The sequence below is a fragment of the Alosa alosa genome, chromosome 5, assembly GCF_017589495.1.
Source record: "Alosa alosa isolate M-15738 ecotype Scorff River chromosome 5, AALO_Geno_1.1, whole genome shotgun sequence".
In the NCBI taxonomy this organism is placed as follows: Eukaryota; Metazoa; Chordata; class Actinopteri; order Clupeiformes; family Clupeidae; genus Alosa; species Alosa alosa.
In genome coordinates this window covers 10,237,613-10,249,237 of record NC_063193.1, presented here as the reverse complement: position 1 = coordinate 10,249,237, position 11,625 = coordinate 10,237,613, and the positions used below count along the sequence as shown (strand labels likewise).

The window sequence follows — 11,625 nt, the reverse complement described above, 5'->3', positions numbered from 1 at the left end:
TTTAAGAAAGATTAAACAAATATTGCTGGGAAAATATGTCTTTTGGATTGAAATACTAATGCATGTAGGAATGTTGGAAACACTTTCTTTAAAAACAGTACCCATAAAGCATTATAAACACATTTGTAAAGGATTCTAAAGTATTCATAAAGCGTCATAATTATCGACGTAGCTACTTATACATAATTATGACTGCTGCACTCATAAAGCATTATGATGATGATGTTGTAAGCCCTTAAAGCTTTAAATATCACAAAGTATTAATAAAGTATTAATACTTTATATATCAATGTGTTTATTAATATTATATTATAAACTACTTTATAATACTTTATATAGTATTATAAAGTATTAATAAAGCCTCATAATGTATGACATAAATCTATATAACTATCTATACATAGTCATGACGGCACTCAGAAAGTGTTATGCTGTTATGGCATAAGCACTTGCTTGAAATATCACAATGAATTATAAAGCTTCTTTTACCTCTTGACATTTAGCTTTGACCTTAGACTTCCATACAAACTGTAATGGTGCCTTATAGCTTTTCATTATGTGCACATCTCACTTTACCTAGAGTGTACTGCTGGATTGTAACTCTTAATTAGGTTTTATGGGCATTTATAGTTGGACTTGGAAATTAAGATACATTTATTATGTAAGCTTGTATGGAAGTGGTCATTGCTATTATCAAGAGGTAAGTAGCTACAGTATATTGACTTATGTCGATAATTATGAGGCTTTATGAATACTTTATGAATAAGTATGAATGTGTTCATAATGCTTTTTGATACTGTGTTCATAGAAAGTGTTATCAGAATGTTTTGCATTACATCAAATATGCCATGGCCATGGGGTCTTAAGTGGTTTACTGAAGATCATTATTAGCAGATATTTTTACATTTAGTTAGTGTGGGGATTAAATAACCAAGTCACTTGAGTATACCTGCAGGTAAGCCTGCTATTATAACAGACATATTATTCATATTTTTTGTAATGTTTTATTTCCTTCCTTATATTTACAACATAATTAAAAACGATCCGTTTAGTATGACATAAATTATTTCAACTTTCAGTGTAGATATTTTCATAAACATAACAAATTTAAACAACATCTCACCAAATAGACACCGGACTGTAACACACATCCCAAATATAGGCCTAACATTCAAATAAATATAAAAGTATTCTGAGATAACATCCATGTTATAAAAAATAAAAATAGGAGTCTCTATGTTGTGTAGAGAAAAAAGTGCATTTTCAATATTAGCTGCCTCTCAGAAAGAGATCCAAAGGAATTTACTGTGTACTCCTGTAAGAAATGTAAAACAAGTTTTCATTATATTGATATTTTATAGAATATATGCATTTTAAATATCATGTCAATCATTTTCTTTTGAATTTGGTTGGTTGTTCTCATCAAGTCAAACTTCTAATGGGGAAAGTAGTTTACCTCTTTTGATGGCTCTCTTGATGTAATTCTTGGAAAAACTGCTGTTTGATCCAGACACTTTTGTCCTCCATTATCCTTCAGAGTGACACTGAGGACACAAGTAGATGTAAACATAAGATACAGACCACCACTAAACTCCATAAGGTATGCAGTTATAGCACATGACATTGTGACATGCTTACATGATTTCCAGATTGGGGCATGCCGAGGAAGGGGGTAACACCTCTAGCCTCTCAATGCGGTTTGGGCGGATGGCTTTGGCCCCTGCACCCTGGCACTTGCATCTTCCCCGAGAATCCAGTTGCCCTGGAAATAAACATGACCACAAAATATCACAGGATGTTCAGTTGAGACAACAGTGCTGTAGCATCACTCTCCCTTGTTACACAGTGACCACTATTTCAGAAATTACAGTGCCCTCCACAATATTAGCAGCCCTGGTAAAGTTGACTAAAAACAAGTATACAAATCTTTTGCTGACCTATTGTAATCTTACAATGAAAACAATGAGGAAAAATGCAAATATATCCTGAAAAAAAGATATTTGTGCCATAATAGTGGAGGTCACTGTAGCACCTTGGTCAGCAGATGACTGGAGCCCTTACCTCTCACATCTACGAAGAGCAGGACAGCCAGAAGTACGAGGAGAGCTGCTGACTTCATTGTTGAGATGGGTGATGGTCTGTCTGCTTTCTCAGCTGTTGTATCAGACTGAGGAGGTGAATCTGTCAAACAGTAGCAAGCATGCCTGTATTTATTCTATCAAATCAGGGGTTTCCCCTTTACATTGCATCACATATCTCCTCCTTCAGCATGACAGACTTCAACTTTCACATCCTTATTTTTCTTCTGTCTTATTTCTTGATGATTTTCACTCAGTTTGTTTTTGTATGTGTTTTGTGTTTTTTTTGGTGTTCACGTTCACAAGTTGGCCATGAATGAAGGTGAAAGTGCACAAGGTTTTGTTTCAGAAATCAAATGAAGAGTGGTAATGAAATCAATCAGTGTGAGGAAAATAGAACTTTTGTTCAACCCCATACATACCTCACAACAAGAGTCTCTTTTAATGTTTTGTTTTTTTCTCTCAATGTCTCAGTTTTCTTCATTTCAAAGAATCCTTTCAATTAGTAACAGCAGTATTAACTTATTAATATAATGAATTCATTTTACACCAGCCTTTTTCGTAATGTAGCCTACCAAGTCAAAGCCAAGTTGTTTGCATCCTCTGTATAAATATTGTTATCTTTTGAAGGACCTGTGATTGTGTGAAAGTTACCTGATGGGGCTCACAGCAGCAATGGCCTTAAGTGCTGTTAATGTTTAATAAATAAACATGGTAAAGTGCTTTGAGAGGTCAATGTGTTCTTTTAGAAAATACAGGATGGTATCATTCACTGCACTTTGTAAAGATACATCCACACAACAGAATTATTACAGTAGGCTTATAGTATAGTAATCAGTTGTAGTCTGTGATTATAAATAAAACACAGAAGACGGAAGCAGACCACAACTTTTCCACTATAATTACGCATGATCTACAATAATCCAAAATTATATAATAGCATATGTGATGAAAAACAACTACATTATTATTATCTTAAACAAAGATTAATTAGTTTAATTGTTTAAATGAAATGAGTGAGCTGCAACATATTCCACTGGTTCTTGAGAATCATTGCAGTTTCCAGGAAGCAGCCTACTGGACAGTCAGTGAAACTGAAACTGTATGGAAGATATTACTCAGGAACTCAGGAACAGTTTCAGATCCGACTAATAATTCCTGCAGCATGGGAAGTGAAAGAGATGTGAACACAGTGAGAAGCTGTGGTGTCAGACTGAATGAAGTCGTGAAAAAGGAGATCTCTCTTTTTAACCAGATCAACACTTTCCCTTCACTAGAACTGTGTAATATTGCCTAATCACACACCAAAAGAACTGTGCACACACATAAACTGCACACATGCCCTGCCTGCTCTAGATGAGGGGTTAGTGGGTTCTTATGTTGTGTAAGTCACTAAGGACCTGGCATGGTCTAAGTGCACAGCGGTGTAAGGGACGGCACAGACGCTCGTCAAGATGAGAATGGCGTCGGCCACCAAAGGTTTAAACGTGTATTAACCATGGATAGACTGGTGATGCAGTGGTGAATATTTTGAGAAACTGAGATTGACTCCAAATCTGTCAATTTTCTTAAATAGGCCTAAATAAATGTTCTTCCTTAAAATACAGGGGTCATAAATATTGCCACCCCTATGCCAGTTATTTCATGGATCCAGAATACTATGCATCCTGATAAAGTTGCCTTTGATTTGCATTGAGCCCAGCTAATAGGCTAACTGAAATAACACCATGCCGATCTCTAGGTATGGTGAAGTATATGATGATGTGGGGCTATTAATCTGGATGTTCTTTGATTAAGATGGGGGGGTAGCCATTTGGCTGCTTTGGTCCAAAAATCCTGGCCTTACAGTGGCTCCCTCACTGTAAAAAATACAACTTGCCTTTAGTACTGCCAAATAACTTTTCTGACTAAACAGAACTCAAATAATCAAATAGTGTAGTAAAACTCATTATAACAAGTTTTCACAACTAATTTGGGAATTTCACCTAACAAACTTAAGAAACTGAGTTGACTCAACTTGCATAATTAAGTATCTATAAGAGAGACGTTTCCCAAAGTTCACTGAACTTCTTAGTCAAGTTGGCACAAGCGCATTGTTTCCTAACGTATCAAGGCGACCTGTGGGCTGCAGCTTGAATTTGTCAGGAGGACAGAAGCCAGTCACCTTCCCTACCTGTATGCAGCGTGGAGCAAATGACAACAGCATTGTCAAAGGTAAGTAAGGCATTTAGTTTTATCCAATATCCAATTGTTATGATAGTCAGTCTAGTTAGCAGCTATCACTAGCTAACGTTAGTGATGTCTAGTTATGACTGTGAATGGTAGAAGCTTGCAATGTTCTGGGAAGACATAACCGGTAATGCTGAACAAGGATGTTCCTAAAACATTCACTTTCAGGAACAATTTTGTGTAAAATGGATGTCAGCAAGGAACGTTCTTGGAAATAGTGTGGTGTTGTTGAAATAGTGGCTATTAGGCTAAGCTAGCCTGCTAGCTAATCTTAGTAGCTTAATTCCACAACTAGTGATAGCCGTAGCTGCTACAGCTCAATTATCAGTATAATTGTCTGGTTAGCTATTTCCCTGTTTTGCTGAAAACATGTATGTTCCTAAAATATTCACCTTTATAGAAAGACCTTTGTATTGGATGCCAGCGAGGATAGCTAGCTCACTGTGGAGTAAGCTAAACCCCTGATTAAACCTCACTCCCGCCCAAAGTTTTTAGTAATGTCTTGCAACTGCTGCTACTTGATCTGCAGAGGCGCTGCATATAGGTTGAAAAAAAATAAATGGAAATGTAATTTTTTATGCAACATATGTCAATAGAATGCAGGCACATAAAACAATGGCAACCCTACATTCGCCGATCGCGCTCCCTTAAAAAATGCTTGATCAGAGCCAACAAATGGACAAGTTATAGCTTCATCACTACGTAAATGTCCTCCAAGATGTTTAAAAAAGTCCACTGCACTACAAACCTATATAAAAAATAATTATTTTCTACTCTTGTTTGTTGTTGCAGACTCTTCTGTTGCAATGCAATGTAAGGAGTGTCCATTTTCTCACCCGGATGTAGAGACCCTCCTGACCCATTACAGGCTTCATCACGGTCACCAGGGAAAAAGCTGGCTCTGCCTACACCCCAAGTGCATGTGCATCTTTAAGACTTCAGGTAAGCTTACATTAAAATTTAATTTGGCACGGTACCATGCAAAAGACAAATCACCTCAGGTCGAAACTACATTCACTACACAGTGCAGTGGACTTTTTTAAACATCTTGGAGGACATTTACGTCGTGGTGAAGCTATAACTTGTCCATTTGTAGGCTGCGACCATAGCATTGGCAATGTACAAAACTGCAACACACAAAAGTAGGAAGCACAAACACTTCACATTTAGGGAACTCGAAAATGCGGTAGGTGCACCAGTTAATGATGAACTCAACGTGTTTTAAAATGTATGCAAATTATCGCATATTTTATTAGATACTGCCTAATTTGCATATGTAAACACTAAATTACAGAAAACTTGTAATACATTATTTTCTCATATTAATGTAAGTAATCTACTGGGAAAGTTTAATAGTGATATCTGCTAGTTAAAAATGTTACCCTATTCACCTGTAGTGTCTCGCCTTAAGTAAAAAAAGAATTAAGAAGACATCTGAGCTGCACCAGCATTCCTCTCCTTCTCTTTACATTTTCTGTCCTGGCCTGGTTGCACCAGATGGTCGCTAAAAGGCACACAAGCAGAGAACCATTGTCTTTTAATTTATTTTTTTGCAAATTTAGTGATGTAGTTCTGTGCTTTTCCACCAAGGATGCAGATGCTGAGGAGGACTAGAGGCATGAAAATTGGAATCTTGACCGCCATTGAAGACGACCTGGCCATGAAAGCCAGACACTGTCACCAATATCGCCATCGTCCTGGAAGAGACTGTTGTTCTACAGGACATCAAGGATCTTCTATCTGCACTGGCCTACCTATGCGGACTCCTGCATGACATGGGGTGCCAATACTTATGACCCCTGTATTTTAAGGAAGAACATTTATTTATTTATTTATTTATGATTATTATCATTATTCATTCACAAAGAAAATTGGTGTCCTTAAATGTTGGATATTCCCTCATTTTTTAACTTAAGGCATTACGATCAATTTCTAAAAGATGATTTAATATTCCTGTTTTTAGTCAGCGTTAGCAGAGGTGCTAATAATTCTGGAGGGTACTGTAGGTCAGGGGTGTTCAAACTGGCTAAAAATAAAAACATTGTTTGATCTATTTGGATTTTTGAGTTGTTATTTAGACTTGTTTTTTCTTGTTAGAGTCAATGTATTAGTTGGAATTTATATATATTTTCAAGTTGGGAGGATTTGTTGATTCAACCTGATTATCTAAGTTATTTACTGTCAAGTAAAATTTACTCAAAAAAGCTAGTGAAATGTGTTGACTTGTTTTTTTAAGTTGGAAGAACTCTTGATTCAACTTGAATTTTTGAGTTGCCAACCTAATGTAAGTCCACCTTACTTACAATACTAAGTTGGCATTACTAGATATTTCAAGTTGGGAGCATTTGTTGATTTAACTTGATTATTTGAGTTCTTCACTGTCAAGTTGAAATTACTCAAAAAAGCTAGTGAAATGTGTTGACTTGTTTTTTTAAGTAGACGCAGAGAGTTTTTTTTACAGTGCTGGTATAGACAGCACAGCAGCATCTTTATCAACTCATTCACCTCAGGGATTTTAAGATACCTTGGAGCGTGAAGCCCTACAGAGGGTTGTGAGGCCAGCTGAACACAACACCAGGAGTAGGCTACACTTTTGAAACTCAGTCCAGTCCAGTCAGTCCAGAGCCAACAAAATCATCAAAGATCAGTCATCCATACTACTTTACTTAAAGGCTGCAAACTTCAGCTGAGACTAGCTACTGTAGAGGGTGACAGAGAGCCAGAGACATAGGGATCCTAGTTAAAGGTAACCTCAGAGCTTGTATAGGCTGGGATTGTTAAAGTGTGGCTCCAAAGCAGGGTTGCCATCCTCGGATCTGAATGGCTAGATTTGAACCGTTGCTTAATCTGAGTCAGTAGCCGCGTTTACATGGACACTTTTTTTCAATGAAATGAGGATTTCAACCAAACTTTACATTAACACTAAACAAACTGTTTGATGTTTAATCTGCTTTTACATGAAACAAGCATTTAATCATTTAGAAGCTCCCATTTGTTTATGTCACTGTGCATTGTTACCACATAGGGAACACCTGTGCAGAAAGAAGAAATGTAGGCTCCAACAATCGGAGTACCTGTTTACATGGGTGGATTTAGTCGGATCCGATCAGTGTTACATGGCACATTTTTATTCGGATTGAGCCATTACTCAATTTGTAATCGGATTAAAAGTGTCCATGTAAAGGGGGGTATTGTTTTGCATATATACTTTTAAGACCCTAATTTTCTGTGCTTGAAGCCCTCTTGGTTTCTACTGATAACAACCTGATCATCTGATGTAATAAAGGACAGCAAAGAGACTCAACAGGCTAAATAATGTCTAAAACTCTGCAGTGAGCGTGCACAGCCATCAGCCATACAATGCTGTGGGACCAAATCACCCGCATCCTCCAGCATCCTCCAGCTCCTGGTTCAATGCATATGCAATACAAAATTCTTCCGCTAGTAGTACACTAATGCCTCCATAATCAGGCCTCTCCCTACCCCTTCTCCTGAGTCCATACACACCTTCTCGCTGTTTACACTTACCAGATGCCCATCTATTATCCTTTGTCCAACACTATCCTCCTTAGCAACCCAAATAAAAACACATCTGTTTAGAAGCCTAAAGGTGGGGCACTTCCTGATTCATTTCCGTACTACTTGCACTGATCATTTTATAATGGTTTGAGTTTGAGTGTGCATCTGTTTTGTCTTTCATTTTTGATTACACTGTGTCCCTGGGTGTCTTCAAAGGAGCTTAGAAATACAATAATTATTGTGATGGAGATGATTCTTCTTCTTCTTAATACTATTGTTATAATATTAATAGTAGTAGGCCTAGTAGTAGTAGAAGCAGTAGTAGTAGTAGTAGTAGTAGTAGTAGTAGTAGTAGTAATAGCATTATTATATTAAAAAAGACGAATGACGATGGACACCCTCTTTTAAATAAACAAAGCATTTTAGTTTATTTATTTTACATATTTATACAGTATGATACAGTGCATTCCTTTGGGTAGAGATGCATGAGATGAAATGCTGTCCTCTTTTTCTGATTAGAAAAGAGTGTTGTTTGATGTAATGTTGACAAACGTTGATGTAATGTTGGGAAGTTGTATGGTAGTCAACTCTGGAATAAGAGTAGGATCCGCCTTTTTTGCTCTCCTGTGAAAAATCGTAAATAACACATTTAAATTTCAATTCAAGCCATTTGTATAGCTGTTAATAATTAAAATCATTGATCTATCTTATTTTTTTCATTGTTAAGCTAAAGCTGAATTTTAAATACTATTGCCTTACATTTTTGCCAGAGCTTTTTCCATGAACTTCTTGGCAATATCAGACTCTGGATCGATGCACTTTTTCCCACCATTGCCCTTCAGAGTGACACTGCAGAAGCAAACACAGACACAGGTCATTACCCATCCACAATGTGGCCAGTGTAGCTGACCGATCGACTGATATCAGAATATTTTCAGTACTTACATGATCTCTATGTTTGAACACGACTGGTCTGGTGTGTACATGGTCAACGTCTGGATCTTTTGTTGGGGAACAAATCTCACTCCTTTACCCTGGCACCGACACCGACCCTTAGACTCCCGCTGACCTGAAGAAGGAATAAGAGAAATTATGACAAAGGCATATGCCACTTGAGAAGAATATAAAAGTATAAAAGAAAAGTATAAAACATATGAATATGGTAGTAGATGTGTTATTGTAACTGCAGTTTAACATTCGCATAGAAACCTTATGGGTACAGTAACCAAAACAAGCAGACTAAAAAAATCACTCTGTGCCTCACCTGTCACGACTACACAGAGCAGACATGCAAGAAAAACAAACACTGCGAACTTCATGGTGCAGACTAGATGTTCTCTTCAGCTCTGGTGCTGACAATCATTCTACCCTATTTATATCCTCAGACTCTGTGCTTTCTTATTCTTTTTCTTCCATTTTCTGCTACGTCATTTTGTTTTGGTTGTGAAGCATCTTAGTTTCACATCTCCAATCGAGGACGTTTCTGTGAAAAGCTACTTGTGAGTGGAAACCGGGGCACACAAGTGAAAAGTCATTTAAAGGACTTAGAAGGCATTCTTTATGGGAGGTTTCTCATTGGTATGGTGTGGTCAGCATTTGCATGATTACATGATATTGGCTTTTCACATCACAAACTAAAAAACATAAATAACGTGTCCCAGGAATCTAACTTGGGTGCCATTGGAATAGTTGAGGGAAGATTAAACAAATATTGTTGGGAGAATACGTCTTTGGATCGAAATACTGATGCATGGAGGAATATTGAAAACACTTTCTTTGAACACAGTTTCCATAAAGCATTATAAACACATTTACAAGGATACAAGGATACAAGGAAGTTTATTGTCACATGCATATAGTTACTGGAAGTAAGAAATGCAGTGAAATTATGTCTGGTGTCAGCCTATTTGTGCAAAGTTGGGGGGGTAAAAAGTGCAGTAGAAGAGGGGTTTAGTAGATTAAGTGGCAAGGGCTGCATAAGAAAGGTGGGGGAGGATTGGAATGGGGGCACCAACAAGGAGCACCCAAGAGCAACAGGGGCAAGGAAAACTCCCTTACCAAGGAAGAAACCTTGGGCAGATCCACGGCTCAAGGGGCTAACCCAACTGCCAGGGGTCTTGGTGTGTGTGTTGGGGGAATGACAGGGGAGATGGGATAGTGTGCTGTGTATGTGGGGCAGAAAGGCTAGGCAATCAAGGACATGGGTAGATGGAGGAGAAATCAAAAATAATAAATAAAAAGTTCTATGGAGATGTGCAAAAGTTGGAGAAAGTCAGATATGTGTGTGTGTGTGTGTGTGTGTGTGTGTGTGTGTGTGTGTGTGTGTGTTTTGACGTCGTGTGATGAAATAAGAAAATAAATAAAAGGTCTGTAGCATAGGGTGAGGGATGTAAAAGTGCTAAAAGTCTTGTAGGTGTGTGTGTGTGTGTGGGGGGGGGGGGGGTCATGAGTGCTGAGGAGTGAATGAGTGCAAAGTCAGTATAGTGTGAGTTCAGAGTTCGGATGGCCTGGGGATAAAAACTTCTCCTGAGTCTCTCAGTTCTGGCTTTGTGACTACATAGGCGTCTTCTTGATTTCAGCGGTAGGAATAATCCATTGTTAGGATGAGAAGAGTCCTTCAGAATCTTTTGGGCTCTTAGGAGTACTCTTCTGGAATAGATATCTTGTAGAGCAGGGAGTTGAGTTCTTATAGTACGTTCAGCTGAGCACACTACTCTCTGCAGAGTACTACAATCTCTAACAGTGGAGTTCCCATACCAGGTGATGATGCTACCAGTTAGAACACTCTCAACCGCTGAAGTGTAGAAGGCCTTCATGATGGATGTAGAAACTTTGAATTTCCTTAGCTGACGAAGGAAGTAGAGTCGTTGTCTGGACTTCTTCAGAACATATTGAGTGTTAACAGTCCATGTTAGGTCTTCAGTAATGTGGACACCAAGATATTTAAAACTTGTGACTCTCTCTACAGGTTGCCCGCTGATCATTAGTGGGGTGTAACTGTAGTTCTGCTGCTGCCTTCTGTAATCCACTACCATTTCCTTGGTTTTATTGATATTCAGTGTCAATCTGTTAGATTGACACCACTGTGCCACCTCATCAACCTGATCCAAGTAGAGCTGTTCATTGTTGTTACTAATCAGGCCCAAGATCACTGTGTCATCTGCAAACTTGATGATGGAGGTATGACTACTGTTGGCTTTGCAGTCATGTGTGTAGATGTTGTACAGCAGTGGACTCAAAACACAGCCTTGGGGAGCACCAGTGCTGATGGTTAATGGGTCAGATGTCAGACCCCCCACTCTAACCACTTGTGAACGGTTGGTGAGGAAGTCAAATATCCAGTGACACAGGGTGGTGTTCAGTCCTAAGGCCTTCATCTTCGTGACCAAGGTGAGAGGAACTATCGTGTTGAATGCTGAACTAAAGTCAATGAACAGCATCCTCACATAATTCCCATTCCCCTCCTCCAGGTGAGTTAAGGTGGTGTGCATGAGGTTTGAGATGGCATCCTGTGTAGACCTGTTGGCTCTGTAAGCAAATTGGAGGGGGTCGAAGGAGGCAGGGAGGGATAAGCAGATAATGTTTTTCACAAGCTTCTCAAAACACTTCCATCACTGTAGACGTCAGGGCTACTGGGCGGTAGTCATTCAGACATTATGGACTTTTGTTTTTCGGTACTGGAACAATAACAGACTGCTTGAGGCAAGTAGGAACTGTCTCTTGAGCCAATGATGTGTTAAAGATATAAGTGAACACAGGAGCTAACTGAGCAGCGCAGGATTTCAAAACCCTGTTAGAA

General features: G+C 38.4%; 1 protein-coding gene and 1 long non-coding RNA gene across 2 annotated transcripts; both read right to left on the bottom strand.

The window, feature by feature from the left end:
- Window positions 1-1,503: 1,503 nt before the first annotated feature.
- On the bottom strand, window positions 1,504-2,160 carry LOC125294135. Its single transcript, XR_007193492.1, has 3 exons — window positions 2,062-2,160; window positions 1,639-1,762; window positions 1,504-1,544 (listed from the first exon to the last, which is right to left on the bottom strand). It is a non-coding gene; the product is annotated as an uncharacterized LOC125294135 (long non-coding RNA).
- A 6,170-nt stretch (window positions 2,161-8,330) lies between these two features.
- LOC125294183 (C-X-C motif chemokine 11-like) lies at window positions 8,331-9,158 on the bottom strand. Its single transcript, XM_048242620.1, has 4 exons — window positions 9,091-9,158; window positions 8,772-8,895; window positions 8,586-8,675; window positions 8,331-8,450 (listed from the first exon to the last, which is right to left on the bottom strand). The coding sequence occupies exons 1-4, from the start codon at window positions 9,143-9,145 to the stop codon at window positions 8,342-8,344; spliced, it is 378 nt and encodes a 125-aa protein (XP_048098577.1). The 5' UTR covers window positions 9,146-9,158; the 3' UTR covers window positions 8,331-8,341.
- Between the last annotated feature and the right edge of the window lie 2,467 nt (window positions 9,159-11,625).